Below are 21,747 nucleotides of genomic sequence, written 5' to 3' on the forward strand. Positions count from 1 at the left end.
ACTCGGTCAACCTCCGCCGCTTTTCCGCATTGATTCCAGCTGTGCTGGGGACCGGTGTCGCCCTACCTATCCCCACATGTCTCGCGCATCGGCCATCTCACTCATTTCCCGAGCACGGCTTTCATTTAACATCATCAAATCGGCATTCCGATAAGTCGTATTCTTAACCCACTGGTCACGCTGAGGTTGCGCAACCGGCGCAGACATGATGGCGACCGCAATTTCCAAGCCGGCCTCCCATACCCAGAAGATGAAGCGGCCGCCCCCGCCTTTCGGCCAGGCCGCGGCCAACGGAGTCAAGGGCCAGCACCTCTCATCTTCGCCCACATCCGCCGCAAAACGTCTTCCCACGGGAGCCTCCGTCAACGCAACTTCCAATTTCACAAATGGCGTGGCCCATGTGGCGAATTCCACGACCAAAGGCCCCCTTAATCGGACAAGGAATCAGTTGCAAAGACCTATGGATCAGTCCTCGCGCTCTGGCCGGCCAGTAACGAGGACCGCTGCAACAGATCAGGCACACCGAGCTGGGAAAAAAGCACCAGAACCATATGGTATGGAGTTCCGTGAGATTCGCAATGCCAATGCGCGATCACTGACCTTCTCATAGTGAAAACTACGTCCTATATCCTCAAGAAATATTCGAAATGCCCCCCATCCCTTATTGTGCATTTACATCCCACACATTTTCGATTTGAACAGCAAGATGGTAGCTTCCCTTACAACTCCGAGATGAAGGTCATCATCGAGCACATTCGTGCCGGGACAGTTCCGCATGATCTGATCGAGGAGCTTCTACGAGGCGGTGTGCAGTTCTATGAAGGTAATTATCGGCTTTGATAGGTAGTTCAATTAACCCCTGCTAACATCATCAGGTTGCCTCATCGTCCGTGTCATCGATCACAAATCTGTTTCGGCGCAAGCAAGAAAGGCATCCACTACCCCCTCCAACGAGAATAACACACCATTCTCTCTACACAACTACAACGAACATGTTACCCCATCGGCTTTTGTTCCATACCCAAAGCAAAATCAGCTCACGTCGGCCACACAAGGCACCAAGGCCGATGGGACACCGATTGCCAATCAACAGACAGATGGCCCGGCGATTGGTGAGCAGACAGACGACAAAAGCAGCAACACAAGCCAGAAAAATTACCCTGTGAAGCCTCGAGTATTCACCACAGTACTTCATCCCACTGCCAGAACTTTGCAGGCAGAGTTGACGCTACTGGTCACCACCCCCGACCCGAGAGCCAACAAAGCACCAGCTCAACCAAACTCCTCTACTTCTTCAGCTACCCCTGGAAGTAATCAACCAGATCGTGCGCACGTTGCAAAGAGACAGAAAATGCTGGTTGAACCAGAGGATCTTTTGGAATGCGAATCTAAAATGATACAGGCATTGGCACCTCCTCTCTTCTTGGATCCCGTGCATAGTATGGAGGCCGCCCAGGAGCTATTTAAGCACCTGGAAAGCCCACTGCATTGTGACCCGCCACCCTTACCCAAGCGCCGAAAGAGAACCGTTGCCGAACTCGCTGCGGACGAAGCCCTGGCAGCCGAAGAGGAGAGATTTATGCTCATCATGGACGAGCGTCTGGAGCCCACGGCTTCTGGCCCTGGCGGTGCTGCAAAGGCTGCTGCCGTGGATGACGCTGGTGGTGTAGCACCATTCGAACCCCGATTCTCTCGTTTCAAGACACTTGAAACGATTCGCATGCAACACGAGGAGAAGGCCAAACGTGAACATGAAATGAAGCTGAAGCAAGAGTTGGCCAAGAGGCAGCAACAGGAGCAGGAGAGAGAGCGGCGCCGTGCGATCGAGCAACGGCAAGCCGAGGAACACGCGAAAGAGGAATCTCGGAGACAACAACTTGCTGCCCAGCAGGCGCAAGCCCAACTCGCTGCGCAACAGCAAAACCGGCACATTATGGCTCAGCCCAATGGCGTCAGCCAAGGCCAACAGTCTTCACCTGTTGTACGTAACCAGACCCCACATGCCACTTCATCACCACTGGTTGGTAACATTATGCCGCAGGCGGTTCCAATGACCATGACCGCATCTGGATCTGGCAGTCCACCGCGACCTCCATCTGCTTTGCAGCATGCGCACCCGAATGTTATGAGCCACTCAATGGCACCTTCGAGAAGTCAGCAAGGACCAAGCCGACATGGTACCCCGCAGATGACCCAGGGCACGCCAGCTATGTCGCATGCCACGCCAATCATGCGTAATGTTACGCCTACTCAGCGGATGGGTCATGGCAGTCCAACCCACTCGATGGGTCAGACTCCGGTGATGAATCAGGGCATGGCAGCCACGCCACAAATGAACGGGGGCATGCCTTTCACACCACAACAGCAGATGATGCTGCAACACCGACAGCAAGCGCTTCTTCAGGCGCAACAACAAGGACACCTCCAGCACAATCAGTTCACGCCACAGCAGCTAGCCCAGCTGCAGGCCAACGCCCACGCTCAACAGAATATCCAATCTCATCAACATCAAATGCTACAGCAGCAGCAACAGCAGCAGCAACAACAGCAGCAGCAGCAGCAGCAACAGCAACAAAACCACCAGGGTGTCCCTAAAGCTACTCAACCAGGCCAGCAAGCATACCAGGCTCAGCTCATGCGTGCTCAATATGCACAGATGCAGATAGTTAAGCAGCAACAGCAAGGCCAGCACCCGCAAATGCAGGGACAACAAGCCCAGCCACACCAAGGCAATCAGCAGTTAACAAATCAGCAACAACAGCAAATGCTGATGGCAGCCGCACAGGCGAGTGGTGGCCAAATGGGTCCAAATGGACAACCCATGAACCAAGCACAGAGATACACCCAGCTCTACCAACAACGACTGCTTCGTATGCGACATGATATGTCGACTCGGTATATGGCTCAGTATGGCCCACCAAACCAGTATCCCTCCAATATTGCGCAGCAGTATGGTCCTGGGCTGGAAAAGACTGCCAAAGCTTGGGTCTCCGAGGTCATGCGACGTGAGCGGGATGGCGGACAGCAACAGCAGCAACAGCGGGCTGCGTTGCAAGCGCAGCAAATGCAAGCGCAGGGCTCGATGCACAGCATGGGTGGTATGAATAACTGAGGCTATTCTGTTTGCTGGCACTGATATAACGTGGCAACATACGAGATTGATGATAACCTGCGAGGACAGCGGTTTTTCCACATTTTCAATTTCACCGGTGTAAAATCTGGCTCGAGGTCGATTTATGATGAGCATTTACCCAACGGCAGTGGGCCATTGGTTAGCAACCGTCCACTGTCTCTGCTTTTGGCTTTTGGCTTTGGCTTTTTTTTTCTTGTTCTTTTTTTGCTTTTCTGAAATCCCGGGGTTTTGTATAGGGACCAGGCATCGTGGAGATTGGAGAGGACGGCGTTATCTTGTTTTGCTCATTCTTTTTCTTTTTCTTTTCAACTGTACTATTTTGGCGCGGCTTTCGGTGGGAACCCTGGGATTTATCAAACTCGATACCATTCTGTACAGGAGTTATTTTGATATCACGACGCGACTATGGGGTTTGGATTACAAATTGCATTGTGGAAATACCTTCAATTTGATAGCACAAAATGCAACAACTGGCTTCTGTTTGTTACTGTCTTATAGATTCGTTGGTTGGTCTTGTTTTGGTTGCTAGTCTCGACTATAGCTTGAGTGTACTCGATCCTATGTCTACTGGGAGATACATTGGGATGATTCCAGCATCGGTCTAAGAACATCTCAGCATGACGAAGGACTCAATGTTGCTTTGAATATCTACTATAACCAAGTCCAAATACTCAAGGGGAAAAGGATACGACGAAGCACAATCAAAAGTGATAAATTCATTTTATAAACAAAGTCTACGAATAAATACGAGATGTTCCAGATCTTCAATGGATGTTTGACACCTCGGGCGAACCGTAGGACAAAAATCTAGTACTCACTGGCTAGGGAGATAAATCTCCATTTCGATATAAGCACTTCTTCGGCGCGACCGCGGCCATGAAAGGGCCGGATCGCAATTTGACATCCGTGCTATAAGCTGCAAAGCTGGGGAAGAGGGAAAGGGAAAGGCAAAAGGCACAGGATAATAATTTGTAAGTATTCAATTGGATACGTAAGGTATCAAAGCTATGGAAAAAGGGGGGATATCAAGAGACATCGTCAGTATGTATCAAGCAAATAAGACAGCTGGTGACCACTTCCTTTCCTGAGACTGTTCTCTGGTCAATCGGTACTCAGACTGTTGAGCTTGATATTTTGAAACATTCATGGAGAAGTTCATGTCAATAGAAATGGTGATCATCATAGTAAGGAGAGACCAGAGTTGTCTCGTGAGATGGAGGGGTATATAGAGGCAAAGCTAAAGTCATTGGTCAGAGGAAGACATTAATCCCTTCAGCAATGACTTTGCAAAGCATGTTGTTGTGGTGTTGAGTGGTAGACAAAAGATGTCAGATTTTATGTGAAGGAGCTGTTGAAAATTGGTGCGCCGAGTTTTTATATCGTGTGATTACATAAATGATGTGTCAGCGGGAGCGGGTTAATGACTAAGCGTGTTCCCGATCAAGAAAGGTAGTTATCAACAGCCGAATCCGAGGTTATACATAGAAGAGAGCGCCGTTTTCTTCTATATTCTCGCTACAGCACCGACAAAAGGGGGAAATATCCAGAAGAATGACATCCGAAAATGACACCCAAAAACGACACCCAAAAATGACATCCAAAAATGACATCCAAAAATTCCTACCAAAAGGACGTCACAAGGCCGTTGTACATTTCAGGGGATTCATGTGGGATTTTGATGCCTGGTGACTTTGCAAATTATATCACCTGATAAAAATGAAGAGAGTGGATAGAATGGGGGGATCTAGTCCTATAAGACTAGCCTGTTGGACTTTTGTTTTAGGGTTTAGTAAAGTTGCACTCAAGAATAGCCATGAGATCACCAATAATATGGCAGAAGCAAATGAAATTAAACAATTAGAACCAACAGTATTAAAGCAAGGCGGGAAATCAGGCACCATCGAAAATATATGGACTTTACTGTGAGGATCACCACTTCGAGACTCCTCCGGAGCCGAAGCTAGGGATAATGATCGTCGCGCATCACCCGAGGACCAAGTAAGCCGAGCGAATAGGAACACCTGGAGATCTTCACTATTCCCACTGATAAACACAAAATGAAGAGAATAATAATATTGACGTTGCATCGCAGACAAAAGAAACCATCACCCCCAGAAAATATCTCATACTAAAAACAACTCAAGCTCAGAGTCTAGAACCAACCTCATTAACGCTCGAGTATCACATTCCAATGCATGTACATCGTACCCGTGGACCCTCCGCTCAGTTAGGTGGTGCAGATCGGTATAGCGTGTATGCAGGGCCAATCGAAAGTGTGTGGTCGCATATAAACGCCAAGCGAGATTGACATTGCATCAGCACCGATACGATTTGACTCTGAGGCTGGAAGGTTTGTAGCTATGCTGTTCCAAACTTTATATAATGTCTCACTCTACTACATTTACCTCGATGTCGAAGTCTTCGCGCACAGACATACCGGTGCGGTCAACGAGTGTGTTGATGGTCGTCATCCAAGTGGCCGGGGGAGTTTTCCCCTGGAATGTGGTAAGTGACTAGATAGGGTACATATTACATTGATAACGCGTTCGTGCTATCTGGTACTAAATTGGGAAAGTGAACGGATGAAAGGAAAAAAATAAGAGATTCCCTAATAGCTGCAGTCATATCAGATTGCACACCAAACAGTGGGAAACAGTTCACCGATCGTTCACGCACGCAATCTAGAAATGGAACCAATATTTATGGGAAAACAAAAATAAAATACATACAGGATCAATAGCCTAGCGGATAGGCGGATGTAACTCCAGAGGTTAATCCTTATAGGTACTATTGTGCATTTATAAAAGGACGAAATCAAGGAACGAAAACCAATAAAGTGGAAAGGCGGTTTTGGATATCATTCCCGCATATCATGTCATTGGGCCCGGACTTCCCCCCCCATTCCTAATTTGTACGGCGTGGCATATACATAGCGCGGTGTAACAGTATACTAGGCATATGCAGAGCATGGGCGTCGGGCTAATTTAACGTCGTGCCTAGCTAATTACTTCACCGCACAATGTGCCAAACATCGGTGTAGCAGTGGACTCTGGTCTATTTGGAACGGGGAATTTGGAATCTGAGATTGGGTTTGGGGGCAGTTGGGGGAATACAGTTTGGAGTCAGTGGAATATCTCTGACATCGGAAAATAAGTGAGGTCAACACCGTTGGATGTTGTACTTTGGAAAGTAATAGATAAGACCGAAGAATGTATATGCCGGTAGTGGATGTGCAGGATAAATGGCCCTACCATCACCCTGCGTTGGACTTTTGAGGAACGGTAAGATATTCCATGCACGACGATCATAAGTGGAAAAAGCAAATATGCCTTTCATCCGAAAGGTGACGGGACCTTTGTCATAGGATTGATCTTTGTGCTTTTGCTCGGAAAGTACAAATACCCAAGGAATTGGGAATGAGGAATGGGGAGTGACGCATGAACACCCACGGTGGCGAGAGTCTAGGCACGTAGGAGCGCGGCTCTTGACCGTGTTCTTGACCATGCAGCATGTATAATGTTGTAGCATGTTGAATTCTTTTTTTTTTTTCCTTTTTGCTTTTTCTCATTCCCATCTCGTTTTCGCACTTGATTTTTTGGCGCTCTGTGCTATACTTAGAACTACTTTGGACTTTGTTTTTTGTAAGGGTCAGGTCTTCACAGAGAACGGGTGAATGGGGCTCCACATGGCTATCTGATACATGCTACTAGCGATGTTGGTTGCGCTGTCGAAGGTGGCGCGGGTCATGGAGTGGAGTATCGGCTCGCCCATTGTGATTTGCAGTACGCCGTAGTGTTGCAGTGCGTATTCTGGGCATTGTGTTCCACCTAAAGAATACAGTAGTATTCTGATAGTGGGCAAACGATGCCCGTAGCCGCGGTGAAGAGACGATGACATGGCCATTCTGAAACGGGGTGATAGGAAGAACCCCGTTTAGGTGTGGAATGTGGAGAGTTCCGAGGCGAGACGAGTAAAAAGTACAGTTCAACCATGCTCGATGTCTGCAAGAGGCCCGATTTGTTCGACATTTGATCCACTCAATCGACCAGATAGATCGGTTTGGAGAGATCCAGGAACTAAAGATCTAGAGCCCCGAGGGTTGTGATGTGTAACATTTTGGGGGGGCATGTCTCAACTGGCCGGAGATCAGAAGCCGTGCGAAAGGCGAAGTTCGAAGGTTGTGACACAAGTCCATCCCAAGGCGTTGGTAAGTTCTGAAAAAGGGGGGGGTAGTATACAGGAGAGGGCTGAGGCAATAGTGATGCAGTGCAACAATGTAGATCTTGATTTTGGATTTTTTGTGTATATTATGCCAGTTGGTGATAATGGGGTGGTAGTACAAGCGATAAATAATAAGGGAATAAAAAAAAGGAATAAAAACAACAACACGTTGTAGCCAGATTGTACACGATCGCCCCCCTGAGGGTTTCCTCCCAACCGATTATCCCAAGTTGGCGATCCTCCCCCCCAAACCAGAAAAAAAAAGAAAAGAAAAAAAGACAATATGCAACGCCGCATAAATTCCATGTTCAAAAGGAAAAAAAAAAAAAAAAAAAAATATAACCTCCCATCCTTTGGCACCAAACAAATTATGCAAGAGAAAGGAATTAATAAAAAAAAAGGGAAAATAAATAAGTCAAAAGTCTCCTATCCTCCAGGAGACATGTACAACGCCTTGGCCAGAGCTCAATCTGGCCCGTAATGCCTGGGCCATTTCATAAACGGTAATCCGTCAGAGACGGGGTATCAATAAGGGCCAATGGAGGCCACGTTTCTGCTTTGTGTTTGTATAATTCCATATTTTCTTTTGGAAAAACTCGTGTGGAATTAATTTTTTTTGGTCTTTTTTTTTTGGTTCCGGGGGTTTTGTCGATTTTGTATTTGCTTTTTGGTTTGATCGTGCGACTAATCATCCCATCCATCAACGCTCAGCTCGCCACAATCAGGCATGCTATCTTCAAGTTTGCTGCCGTAAATGGGCCGACCATCGGGGGTAAGCTGTCCACGGAAGTCGGGATCGAAATCTTGACTGCTGTCATCGAGGGTAGCGACGTAGCGGTTGCGACCGCCCCGCTTGCTGTGGGTCTTGGTGTAGTGAGCGTTGAGGTTGTCGCTGCGAGAGAAGGCGCGGTGGCAGCCAGGAACCCAACAGACATGAGGCTTCTCCTTGGAGTGGCTCTTCATGTGGCGCTTGAGATGTTCCTGGCGCTTGAAACGCCCCTTGCAGCCAGGCTCCTTGCACTTGAATTGCACTTGCTTAATGATTGACGGCAAGTTCTCGAGGCTCAGATTAGAACGAAGCAGCTGCTTCTTGGAGGATTTGCGCGAGGGTTGGCGATGACGTTGCATCATGCCTTCGCGGTAGACAGGAGAGAGCTGAAACTCTTCCTGATAATCATTGTGTCCGGACATGCGGCTGACCGGGGTATCAGACCCCGAGGGAGTCCCCATGGAGACAGATCGGTGGGGAGTAGAAGGAGTGTGGGACTTGAAGGTCGGGATGTTGGTGGGAAAGTCGGAGTAAGAAGAAGAAGGAGGGGTCACGGGTCCGGAAGGGAAGGGCTGAACCTGAGCGGGTGTGATGGTTTGAGGTACCAAGGACTCCTGGGAGGGCATCCAGTGGAGCATATTGGTCATTGAGGCAGAGTTAGACATCCGCTCAGTGGGTTGGGTAAAGATTGGACGAGACAAGCAAGGGTTGGAGGCCGATTCAGGCAGATATCCAGCCTGCTGAGGACGGTGATAGTAGTTGCGAGCCATCTGGTTGTACTGTGACATCGAGGCGTGGTAAGGAAACTGGGGCTCCTGGTATGTCTTTGGCATATCCTGAGGAATCCACAGTTGGTCGACGTTCTCCTCGTATGCAGGAAGATAGTCGGGGAGGGCCATCTGGTCCTGTCGATCCATGTTACCGCAGGGCATGTTCATCATGCCGTCGCCGGAAGTGAGATCGGCCATTCTGAATGCGCTGCGCAATGGGGTAGCCGAAGTTCGACGCTCCATTGGAAGGCCGTGCTGATAGTGGGGATGCTCGTGCCACCCGGGTGAAGCCATTGAACCTTGGCTGTAGAGACTGGTAGGCGTGGGAGTCGGAGAGTCCAAAGGAGAGAAGCTCGAAGTCATCGAGGGGCATTCACTTGGGCCCAGAGAATGGCAATCAACTTCAACAGTCAAACGATCAGAGATTTGCTGTCCGTGAGATCTCATGTCGTCCAGGTCTTCAGTTTTGAACGGTTGAGATGCAACTGGGTTGATGATATCACCTGCCCAGAAGGGTTTAGTAATTTGTATTGCTTTCGTTTTTTTTTTTTTTTTTTATGTTTGTGTGTGTAAGAAGGAAAGGCGAAGTCGAGTGACAAGTAGAACGAGGGTCGACAGTGAGGTAAAGAAAGTATCAAAAGAAGGAAGTGACTGTTAAAGAAAGGCAGGGATGGAAAGAGATAGAGGAAAAGGGAAGACAAGAGAATGTGTATTAGGTCCCGGAGTATAGGGAAAGGAAAGAATGTTCAAAAGCAAAGGGAATGGAGGACAAACGAGCAGAAATAAACAAATTGGTCGAGGATAGAATCCCGAAGGGTGGAGATCGGACTTACAGCTATACGCCATGGTCTAAGCTCAGACTGGAACTTTGGGCCAAAATTAGAGGCGCGTCGCGTGCTGGAGGTTCCAAGCAAGGCTAGGAATGTAGACTATGAGATCCTCCGTTACCGCGGCAAAGGCTCTAACGGCTGGATCTGGGCTGGGATCGACTGAAGTTCCTCGAGGGCCTGCAGGTTTGATCGATGTTTCGCGTTGTTTCGCGTCCAAATGAGACTGGAAATTGCCAAACTAGGATAATAGGATGGGCTGGTATGGAACACCACGAACAAGATAGGCGAAATATTGGTGTCAGTTGCCCTTTGACGCGGTTTAAGATGGGTGAGGGAAGGTGGATGTGGTTGAAGGGGAGGCTGGTCTCAGATTGATAGGTTATTATAGGTAGGGGGGTGTGTGTGGGTGTATATGTGTATATGGTTTGAGGGGAGGGGAGATTATAAGTACAGCAAGGAGCTTTAAAAGGGAAGGGTGTCTTAAAGAGTCCAGAAAATCAGTTGGTAAGGCAAGAAAGTAATGATCCACGGGGGGAAGCTTGTTCCTGGTACCTTTTTGGGCTGAAGGTGCTGATTGAGAGACTTGGATCGGCGGATTGATTCTCATCCCTCACCTTTTCTTTTTTTTTGATTTCTTTTTGATTTCTCTTTTTGGAGATTAATATTATAATATTATAATATTTTATGGTACTAAATAATCTTAAATAATACTAAAAATACTAAATAATCCTGAATAATCCTAAATCGGAAATATTAAAATATCAAAATACTAAAAGAAACCAAGAAAGATTTTAAATTCCTTTTTGGGATGACCCAGTATTCTGGTTATTCCTCTAGTGATTAATTTTTTAATTCTTTAGTTCATGCATGATTATTCCAAGGTTCTCTCCAGTAAGCGTCCACGGCTGCTCGACTTGGAATGTCTAGGCTGTATCTCTTCAATTCCGTAAAATGTGAGCAGAGTCTATTTGGACATGCAGGTCGATCGCGTCCCCGGACTTTCTAGCCGTGTCGATCATGATGCACAACCCATCTAAGACCCTGATCTCCCCTCTCCACTAGAGGTCTCAGAGGTAAACCTTGAACCCTCGCAAGAGTACTAAAAGGCGTAATCATACTGATGTAATTACTAGCATTTCAAACAAGATAGAATCATAAAATCATTGGGAAACCCAGACATATCCAGAAAGAATAGACCAAAAAAAATATTATTTTTAAAAAAATATGAGCTCGCTCGGACGTATAGTGGCGGCTTGGACCGATCTCATCAGTACTTTTGCGATAGGTCAGACGTTGAACCAATTCGGGTCTGTGCAAACCTGGTTGAGGCTGCATCTCTGGAGAGTAGTAGTCTCAGATTCCAGAGCATCCACCTACAACATTCCCCTATTTCTCCGCCTTATTACTTGGATATCGTCACTGGAGCATTGTTTTTTATTATAAAAATATATAATTATCCTGCTTCCCATCTAAGTTTAGTCTTCCCCACTCCACCCCACCCGACCCATCGGCTGTACGTCCATGGATCCATGTAAGCCGTACATACCTACAGAGCTCCAGAGCTACAATAGGCCCAATCAACTTCATCATTTTGACCATGGAATGTGAGAACAAAAAGAACGAGGAAGAGAAAAAAAAAAGCAAAGAACTGCAAGCCTCGGGGAACAACTAACATCCATCCCGCTGGGTCTAAGAAAAAAAAGAAAAAGAAAAGAAAAAGCCACCAACGGTTCGGATGGTGTCGGCCTCAGCTGGCACTTGCGTCTGACCCATCACGCGTCAGTTGAGACCTGAATGATGGGATTATCCAGTTGAATGTGCACTTTGACTCTCAACTTGCGTGGCTAACAGAGGCAAAAGAGTTTCGCATTCTTCTTTGCTCGTTCCACGCCGTGACTCGTTTGAAACATACCCCGTCCAGATAGCGATCGGCCTCGAATGTTTGTCTCTGCAGGCGAAATCGCAACCAGCTCTCCATATTATAATCCTTTTCTTTTACTGTTTGTCTGTGTATCACATTGCACTTGCATCGCTCAGTGGATCGAGATGAAACAGGCCTTATCTAGTACTAGCATTAATTATAAAATCTTTGATCTGAGCCATAAGGCTAAGCGAAATGGCTTAGAAATTGATTAACCTCCTTTTGGCAATGAGATTAGGTTTGAACTGGACCGAGTGGAAGTGCTCGGTTCGTACTGGGTGTCGAGCCCTGGAGGCTTTCTCTCGGCCCCTCTTTTCTTTTGTCGATCCTTTTCACTTTGTCGATCTATGTACGGAGTACTCCAGGGCTATACTGCTCTGTGTCTACTGTCAGATCTAGCCCCGAGCCCCCCCCCCCCCCCCCCACTCCAATTCCTTCTATTTCTTGCATCTTGACTATTTCTTCTAAATCCTTCACCATGCTTTATTGATACACCTGCATACCTATCTCCCATGAGCTCAAAAACCGGTTTGACATGCTTCTTCAATCCATATTGATAAGGTGCATTTATTCCTGCAATTGTCCAAGACTATTGTACTTTGTTTGAATCCCGAAAACCTGGAAGTGAACGAACCCCGCCAAGAACTAAACTAGTGGGGGTTGTTCCATGGATTCTCTAACTTGTAGGTTTTTGTTTTAACTTTCCCCCAGGTTATATACTCCTGAGGTCCGTACAGAGTAGATGTAACCCGCCAATGTTATAATCTTTGGAATATATACATAAAATATAGACTTTGGATGCTTGATATCTATAAAACGAATCTGAGCACCTCATAGTTTGAAGTTTGAACTTCTCGATGATCAAATCCCTAACGCCCGGACCTGAATGCAGCAAGGGCGACCGAACCCCGAACCCAAAAACCGAAGGGTGTTCCCCCAGAGCTTTTGGCCCCTGCGTCTGAAGGGACAGTTTTCACCTACGTACATGGCCTTCCATCCCCACGAACCCCCCGAATTCGTCTTTATGCTTTACTTTTAGACACTAGAGACCACTATCACCAACTACATAATCTTATTGCAGTTGGGCCCGTACCTGAAACCCCCAGACCACTACCGAAGTATCCATCCAATCTACCCCACCCAAATGCCGTGATCATCGACCCTGGAAGGTTTCGATAGTGACTTTGCTTTCGTCGCATCAAGTCATACCTCAATATGCACAGCCGCATTGGCCTAGCCAGCCGCGCCACTGTGATCTCTGGTGGCTTATGAATGGAGTGTGGCTTATCTGGGGTGATCGTCAGGCGTCCGGGATTTCGTACATACCTCTGCTATCTGTGGCTACGGGATTTACAAGGATCTACGGCGTACATCTCGCCACCGCTGCTGACTACGGGATTTTCGCCTTCTGTAGTTTTGATGGGCCTCGTGAATACCCGGCATGGCTGTGGCCCATTGAGGCTTTCTGTTGTGTACGATCCTCTGCTGATCGCATTGCTTAGTTTCGGATGTGTGCCACCTGTGGCGACTGAAACAGATAATCTCTTTATGCCGCGTAGTAGGCCTCTTCCGTGATAACTACGTCCTACTAGGTTACGTACCATGGTAGATTGATGCGCTCGGTACTCCGTACTAGACTAAATACTCGAAACTATGTTCTACCTCCACAAAAACAATTCAAATCAAAAAGATAGATCAGTCAACTCACGCAGCGCAAATCCCAAATTAGCAAACCTTATCTGTGCTTAGGGATATGACTGCATTAGCACGATTTCTCGCTCTCAGGTACCAGGTACCCGGTACATACACAATAGAGCTGTCAACTTTTGTACCCTGCCCAGATTCTCCCCAGTTCTTCGAAAGCCGTAGCACTCGGAGCTTAGACTGCAGCCCAGATAGTTCAAGTCCAGATAGCCCAGGTGATCAACAAGACATGCAAGCCTCCCTCTAAACGCCATGGCGTCATTTTTGCCTATTCTGTCGTAAATTGTCGTAAATTTTACTACCTTGGTAAATAAGTGAACAGTCCATGCAATCCACCACTAGATCATGACCCGACATATTTGCCTGTATATTATACTACCCGTTGTGTCTAGCCACTGATCGGTGATTGACATTGACATTCTTCGGTATGCACAGCGCTCCTCCCGGGACTGTAATCCGGTGTGTGTCTGGGGGGCTGCAAGTGCTGCAGGTCCATCGAGTGCCACTGACGCAACTATGAATGTCCATTACTCGGTGTTGACTGTTCAGCTTTCATTGCGAATCATGGTTCTGGTTTCTGATCTCATACCAATACTTCCAGTTAAGTTCAATGTACTTTTTTTTTAATAAAGGTTATCATCTCTTGAAGCCAAAGCGCTTGACTGCTCGTATGATAGGGGACCGTGCTGGGACTGAATGTAAATGTCTAAATATATGTTTTTGCCTCTCTCTCGATAAAGCACTCCAGTGATGGGTCGAGCTGATCATTCGGTGTCACCCGAGAGATTGTTTCTTAATTGAGTATGGATTTCCGAGCAATATGGGCTTCAGGGGAGTGAATCAAGCATTATAAGATTCATAAACTGCAGTCAATGATTTATCTCATAGAACATTCGACATTCGGGGCCTATTATGCAGGGACGAAATTGATCGGCCTATAGAGAGCAAGTATCAGAGATCGGACCTGCAAAAGTGATCAATAGTACGAAGTACACAAAATAAAATATACCATATACCATATACCATACGGAGTATAAGTACGGGATTATGCACAATCCCCAAAATGGTACCTGGTTGGTCTTCTCGGTATTCTCTCGGTGTGTTGTGCCCTCCCGTTTACCCCCCGCCCTTCTCCCTCCCCCTTACTTGTTGACTTTCTTTTTTCTCTTCACATAACGGTCTCTCTCGTTCGCTCAACATAGGCATTCGAAAAATAAATTGATTTGCTTTTTTAATTCGATTTACCCTCCAATGAATACTCCACGTTGACTTGCATTGCATTGCCTTGCATGGATTTATTCCCGGTTTCCAGGAACCATCTTTATTGTGGCAAAAAAAGGTCTATGTGCCAATGCCCGAAGAGGGCTCTAGATCTGCCCTGTTCAAATATTCTGACTTATTGTTGGTCGATAGTGTTCTCCCCTATTTAGCTTAGTTCCCCTTCAGGGATTCCCCAGGGTGCATCCTCGTGTACCTGTGGACATCGTACCTGTATACCTGTCTCCTCCCAGGAGCGCGACGTGAGTCGCGATGAAGGATCACACATACCTCTACGATACTTAAATAATACAATGATTCGCGACTTCGCGTCTGAATCTAAAACCCCAATATGTTCGGTTCCTATTACTTGAATTGTGAATCAGAAAACAATAAGAAAAACCTTACAGTGTCGCAGAGATGCAGCGTTGCAATAATCCCGCCTATATCACATACCAGTGCAAGCACACTGACCTGCTCTATTCCCTCCAGCGGCCCATACATGCATGCCCGCTGCCACAATCTTATGTAACCCGGCTCCCTACTAGTACCGAAGTAGCAACAGATGTACCTAGGGTAGGATGAGCATGCGCCCGAAAAAAAGAAAAGGCCAGATTCGAGCCCCCAATAAGAACCGGATCGACCCTGCACATCGAACTCTCTGGAGAATGTCAGACATAGGTGCTTTTGCAGGAACCCTGCAGAGCACGAACCATGTCTAGCCTGCGCGGTCGGCGACGGCGCGCCCTGATTGGTGTGATTGGTGTGATTGCGGATGATCCCTGATAGGAATTCGGTGATATCATATTATTGGGGCCCTTACGCCTGCCCGCTGCTTGTCTGGCCTACTTGGGAGACCTACATGCTGTTATTAGATGCCGGTTTCATTTTTTCCTACATATTGGCTCCAGGGCCGCAATTCCGGTGCCTGAATCTACTATTCTTACCGTATCGTGCTTTTGCGGTGTCGTGTTAGGTTGGCCTTGCTAGGGTCCAGGCGTGTACTTTGTACTTGGGATGAGCTCCTGTGACGCGGATCAATCACACAGGGTTGTTGTATGTCATTTCTGACTTGGTTGGTTTTTAAGATGCTCTGTGCGGTCTTGGATTGGGCACGGCCGACATGAGATCAGATGAGAGAGAGCTTGGTAGTCGTAAGCTCTTTGTGTAGGTTTTCTGGGCAGAAATGCTAAGTTAAGTTGGGGAACAGATAGCGCAGAACTCTATAGGCATCATTTTGAAGTCTATCGCATTTGTCGAAGTGGGATAGTGTTGTGTATGGTGAGTAGAGATCTTTTGGGACAACCACAGCCATGTTCGTAACGGTCTGATCTTCAAAGGGGCCATTCGTGGGTTCGTGTAATCCGAGAAGAATACCGTAAAATAGTTTGATACAGGCTCTAGTAGTAGTTCTCAGATGGGTCCGGCCTTGAGGGACTTTGTTGTGTGCGGTTACCATGGCATTCATTGAGTGTGATTCGACTAGCGAAACCAGCTTGGACGAAAATTATTGCGTTTGAACAGGAGAATATATTCTATATTCGTATCTATATTGGTCCAGAATGTGTAGTGGTTGGTTTATTTGGTTTACTTGATATACTCTCTGGTTGTATATTATGTAGTCGTGTGTGAATATATATATGCGGTAGCAAAGAAGATGTAGACATGGGTGCAGCGTTCTTTAGGCTACCTTAACCATAGCATGTCTTAATCATTATCGAATCATAACTAGATATCTCGATTATTATGCATATTGAGCTATGCGAGCAATGTATGTACTTATAATTTATTCACTGTCCGGAGTATGAACCTGCCCTCGAAAGATTTACATCGACGCTGACAGTGGGTTACGCTTCGCAGCGTCAGGCTCAACACGGTATCATATTCTGGCAGCTTGGAATTCGAATAAAAGATAGACCGGCTCAATTTATTTTGAAATGCCACATAAATGGTAAGGAGGTTGGAATAGTGAGGAGATGGAACATATGTCATTTGACTACGGTCACTGGCCTCACCTACCTTCCAAGGCTCCTCCTCCCACCTTTCCCTTCCTTCCCTCCAACCACATTCATCACTCCTCGTATACATGCATCTTGGTTAGTCTAACCTTTTATCGCGTCAATACTTTGATGTATCTGGGGATGAAGAACGCCGATATCTCATCCACGAGAGGACAGAAAAAGGCCCTTAACGGCTAAACCCCTTTCACTACGCTTCCATTCCCCTCTGGTTCAGCGACACCGCGAGCTCGAATTGTTTACGAGAACCGGACCAGACAAATCCACGAAAATACTGCATGGATTAATTGAATCCTCGCCAACTTGGCCAACCCCGATGTTGTTGGAGTGTGTAAGTAGACTAGCCCACGACACCACAAACTAATAGTTAATACTCAAAGTAGGGGTAGGCAAGAGACCGACGAATTTTGTGGCACTTCACAAACACGCCAATAGCCTTTAGATTTGAGGACAGAATCGAAGCGCAAGCAACTAGCGCACACTGTATGTTGACCTAAAAGATCGGTAGGACATGATGCTAATCTTGAATTAGCTTTCAGGGCTAATGTCGACTGGGTTACAAATAACCTGTATAATTCCTTTCAAAGTGAAAAGAAGGAATGAGCGCTTGACAGAAAGTGACTATCAATATCCTGGGATGAGGTCCAGACGAATAAGTGGAAAAAAGCCACTGTGACTGGCTACATTGTCAAGCTAGCGACATTGACACCGAACGAGTGGAAAAGCCTATGACCAATCCGAACCTCGACAGGAGGGGACGGGCGAGAGGCCAAGTCTACTGAGAGGAAACTTCATGGGCTCTTCATCTTGTCGCGACTAATGAGGAGAATGCCTCCATGGACGTTGCTTTCCATTGGTTGCCTACTCTCGGAAATTCTGAAAGGAAGGCCTCTGACAAGGACCTGATCCCTGAAACCGGAGAACCCGTTTCCTGACAAAGATATAGGCATTGGCAAAGCTTAGGGGAGGGTAATTATCTCCATTGCGAGAAATCTGTCATACGCTTCGGGCAAATCTTTACCATCCCAACGGATGATCCATTGAATAACCCCCTGCAGTCGAAGGGAATTTGTGATGGATCTTGACTCGCATTGCAAGGAGCAGATTGTTTCTCGCGCCTACCGATGGGTCTGTTTTGGCTTGTTTGAGCTTATAATCCCCGATCAGAAGCACCAATATTCCGTCAGATCATGCCCATTCGACAATCCTAGCTACAAAGGGTCGACTCTCAACGTAGCTCAACCTCAACTCCGGTGGTTTAAAAGGCTACAGGGTTTGTCATGTCTTTTCGCTGCTTCCCAAGTCTACGTTCGCGTCTGAACTGAACTCTAGGGATGTTATCAGACGCCACTGTGAGCAGCCAGCCGTGAGGTTTGTGAAGCTTTGAAAGCCAAACAAGTGAGGTGGAATTGAGCTGCCAATTTCGAGCGACTGAAAAGACAGATAGAAAAACGACTCTTTCTTCACTTCACGCTTTTCCTTTAGATATGGACAATAAGGAATTATCACCCCGTGCTGAGGTATTGGATATTGTCAGTGTGGAAACTGGCGATCCGCAAGAAAATCTCATGATTATCTTGCGATATAAGCTATTGATTGTAAAAGTTGGTTAGGTGAGGGTTAAGTAGGGAAGGTGCGATACTTGTTATTGTTCATTATGCTACAACTTATCCTTTAGGTGAGTCTTGGATACTGTCCTTGAACGGATTTTCAAATGACAAGTCCAAGATTCCCGCATCAATGCAATCTGCAGAGTGAATAGCAGTCCAACAGCCAGACTTGGCTAAAACCACGCGATAATTTGGAATGGTTAAATGCCAACCTATCCGCATGCTGCAAGCAAGTAGCTGCCCGCTTGGTCCAAGCCCGAATCATTCGAATAAGTACATTTCCCAAATTCGAGTCGTGATACCAAAAGATAACCGGCCGGGACGAACAGGTATTACCAATCCCTGAACAGACAGCCGACGCACGAAGAATCCAAGAACCAATAGTTTGGATAAGTCACCGGGACAGATACGAATCTCATCTCCGACAGGTGCAAGCCCAGAACCGAACATGTCGCACTTTACGACGTGGGCGCCACCCGACTCCCGCTCGTGTCGTGCAACGGAAAGCCACAGACCCAAACAAAAGGAAAAGCAAGAAGAAAAAGAAAGCAAAGGCAGATCTTCGCTTAATCCTCCGAGAAAATCCCCCGGTCTCGGGAATTTCAAGATCTCCGCAATCATGCAGTTTTGGTGGCGGTCAGATTCGAAATCCCAAGGTGCAGCTTCGGGCGCATGCAGAAGACAAAGGTGAGACTCGCGGACGGGAACTTGCAGGTTTTGCGTGGTTAATTCCTGGACAAGAATGCGGTCAGCAATTTCAACTTTTGTGAGATATCACTGCATATCATCGAGACTTCGGTACAGCCGGGTCTTCCTGCTTCGTGATGGACCCTGTGTTGGTTTGTGGCAAACCTCGACTATCGGTGTGTCGAAGAACTGGATCATACTTTGGGGCCAGACCGACATGAAGGTGGGGGGTTGGGTGCATTCCGGTTGGGAAGATGCTTGTTGGACTGCATCAAGATATCGTGAGCAAAGAGACAGATCGCACAACTCCACTGCACTACCCAGGGCCACGTTTCTTTTGGTCATCCCGGAAGCGTTCATGCTGGTAAGTTTGGTTTCACAGAGAAGGCCCTAAGGCCCTGGCGTCCTGGAGTGTTATATGAATTCAGGGCCACTATGACATGTCTCGTTTAATGTTAAATCACCAAATCACCATTTTCAATTTAAGCGTTATACGATCGATGCCACCAAAAAACGTGGAGCTTATCTTTTGGGACTTTTGAGACATTTGGGACATTTGGACATGGGTGAGCCCCGAACTCCGAGTTCCGAGTTTCGAGATAACCCGACGTCCTCTGAAAGGCAAAAGTATGTTGGAATTTGATGAGTCAAAAGAGTGAGAGCTTGAATTTAGAGCAATACTAAGTTGATATCAAGTCAATATTAAGATAACTATCAAAAAGAGCCAACGTTTAAACAAAGAAAAAGAAAAGGAAAGGGCCCTGTCACGAAAAGAGCGGGATGCCAACGCCATATCTAAACGGTCGTCTATCATTGGACTCTCCGACACCATAAGCACAGAGGCAGCAATTTTAAAGGGGGGTTGGCCAACAATAAATATCTCCCTTCTCGACATTCCCTTTTGATGTTTAAGGGTGCTACCCTTTCTTGACTTATAGGGGGGCTGCACCTTTTTAAGGACACCATTCACCATGACCGACACACTGATCGACACAATGACCGTCGACTCAATAACAGGCGAGACAGCGCCACTGCTGAGCTCACACACGACCAAACCATCTCAGCACCCAAAGAAACTAATGATCTCCATTGTGTGTGCTATATTCTTGCTGTCGGCCGATTTCGGATTCTTCATGTCCACCGCGCCGCAAATTGCTGTGTATGAAGAGATCATCTGTCGAAACTACCAGGCCACTCTTCATGGGGCGGGAAATGACACTCTGGTTCCACCAGAGGCCAATCCGTGTAAATCAGAGGTTGTACAAGGAGAACTGGCGCTCGTGATTGGGTACCAGAATACATTTGACGTGGTGCCTGGTATGTGTCCTCCAGGGCTCTACGACATAACGACGGTGGGATGCTGATTTTTGGGGGGAAATACAGGTCTTATACTCTCGCTGCCGTATGGTGTCATGTCGGATCGTTGGGGGCGAAAGCCTCTCTTGTATCTTGGCATGCTGGGGATTATCCTCGGCGAGATCTGGGTTAGGATAGTTTGTAAGTTGGCCATTGAACTCTTTGGTCGATGTTTTTAATGACCCCTCACCCTAGGTCTATGGTCAACCGTCATTCCCCTCCGGATGGTCTGGTTGTCAGCTGCGTTCAAAGTCATCGGCGGCGGCGAGCAAGTCCTCACGGCCATTGCCATGGTCATAGTGGCTGATGTCTTCACCGAAGATGAGAGGTAATTTTATGACTTGATCTTTCTCGGTGATCAATCTGACATGTATACAGAGCAACCGCACTTTTCCGTTTACAGTCTTGTGTTCAAATCGCAGAGATTCTGGCTACTCCGCTCAGTGCCTATCTGATGACTTTCGGTCCAATGGTTCCCTATACCCTATCAATAGCCATCACTATTTTAGGAAGTATTCCAGCTTTGTTCCTACCCGAGACTCTCAAACACCCAAAACACAAGCGAGTCAGCCAAGAAGCATCGGAACAGGGCAGCGAAAGCGAGCAGTCCCAGCCTCCGAGGAAGCAGACAATGTTACAAGAGGTCACCCGACAAGTTCGCGAGTTTGCACAGTCGACACGCTTCATTTGGACCGATAGTAATATCTGTTTAATGGTCTTTGTGATGTTCGTCACAGTGATGACTAGACAATCCACGAACCTGCTTCTGCAATATGTGTCAAAGAAGTTTGACTGGAGTATCAGTCGCGTATGTGCCCTGTCCCTTCAGTCAAATAATCCAAAAAGGAAAAGAACTAACCATGATATAGGCCAGTCTCTTAATCTCACTGCGCGGGATATTTGCTCTCGTGACATATTTGATTATAATGCCAATCCTGTCCCTCTTGGCCACCAAACACCTAGGCCTCCGTGGAAAACGTAGCGACCATTTTATGAGCAAAGGCAGCGGCGTGCTTTCAATCATTGGTTTCGCCATTATCTCTATAGCTCCAACCCCGGCGATCTTAATCGGTGGTCAAATCATCTTGTCAATCGGCTCGGCATTCATGATCACCACACGCAGTCTGGCTACTTCACTCGTCCAAATTGACCATGCTGGCACTTTGTATTCGGCAATTGCCATTGCACAGGGCGTCGGAACACTCATTTCTGGTCCCTTATTTGCCAACCTCTTCCGGTTAGGTATGCATCTTGGAAGTGTCTGGATGGGACTGCCATTCTTCCAAGCCTCTCTCTTTTTCGCTGTTGCTGTCGCCGCCGTTTGGCACATTCGACTTGGACCGTCTCCGCGAGCCAATGACGAGGAACAGGACTCTTTGTTATCTTAATTTCTATATTTCTTCGGTCAATCTCATTACATCCAAGCAAGCCGACACGGGGTTCCTTGGTGTGGAGAACGCATTGTCAGCCT

The 21,747-nt window shown here is 47.1% G+C and overlaps 5 protein-coding genes across 5 annotated transcripts; 2 read left to right on the plus strand and 3 right to left on the minus strand.

Annotated features, from left to right (window-relative positions):
• Positions 1-205: 205 nt before the first annotated feature.
• Positions 206-3,112, plus strand: N7455_003562 (uncharacterized protein; the record flags this gene model as incomplete). The annotated part of the gene is made up of 3 exons (XM_040960036.2): positions 206-554; positions 611-823; positions 876-3,112. 3 exons carry the CDS (start codon positions 206-208, stop codon positions 3,110-3,112), a joined length of 2,799 nt encoding a protein of 932 aa, XP_040809521.2.
• Positions 3,113-6,781: 3,669 nt separating this feature from the next.
• N7455_003563 (uncharacterized protein) lies at positions 6,782-7,036 on the minus strand (the record flags this gene model as incomplete). Its single annotated transcript, XM_065604517.1, has 2 exons — positions 6,782-6,960; positions 6,997-7,036. 2 exons carry the CDS (start codon positions 7,034-7,036, stop codon positions 6,782-6,784), a joined length of 219 nt encoding a protein of 72 aa, XP_065463008.1.
• A 1,002-nt stretch (positions 7,037-8,038) lies between these two features.
• Positions 8,039-9,739, minus strand: brlA (C2H2 type transcription factor BrlA; the record flags this gene model as incomplete). Its single annotated transcript, XM_065604518.1, has 2 exons — positions 8,039-9,396; positions 9,727-9,739. The coding sequence occupies 2 exons, from the start codon at positions 9,737-9,739 to the stop codon at positions 8,039-8,041; spliced, it is 1,371 nt and encodes a 456-aa protein (XP_065463009.1).
• A 9,268-nt stretch (positions 9,740-19,007) lies between these two features.
• On the minus strand, positions 19,008-19,280 carry N7455_003565 (uncharacterized protein; the record flags this gene model as incomplete). The annotated part of the gene is made up of 1 exon (XM_065604519.1): positions 19,008-19,280. One exon carries the CDS (start codon positions 19,278-19,280, stop codon positions 19,008-19,010), a length of 273 nt encoding a protein of 90 aa, XP_065463010.1.
• Positions 19,281-19,891: 611 nt separating this feature from the next.
• Positions 19,892-21,664, plus strand: N7455_003566 (uncharacterized protein; the record flags this gene model as incomplete). Its single annotated transcript, XM_040960024.1, has 5 exons — positions 19,892-20,237; positions 20,304-20,417; positions 20,472-20,604; positions 20,655-21,084; positions 21,146-21,664. 5 exons carry the CDS (start codon positions 19,892-19,894, stop codon positions 21,662-21,664), a joined length of 1,542 nt encoding a protein of 513 aa, XP_040809531.1.
• Between the last annotated feature and the right edge of the window lie 83 nt (positions 21,665-21,747).

Source organism: Penicillium solitum (genome assembly GCF_028829755.1).
Source record: "Penicillium solitum strain IBT 25940 chromosome Unknown utg000001l_segment0_segment0, whole genome shotgun sequence".
In the NCBI taxonomy this organism is placed as follows: Eukaryota; Fungi; Ascomycota; class Eurotiomycetes; order Eurotiales; family Aspergillaceae; genus Penicillium; species Penicillium solitum.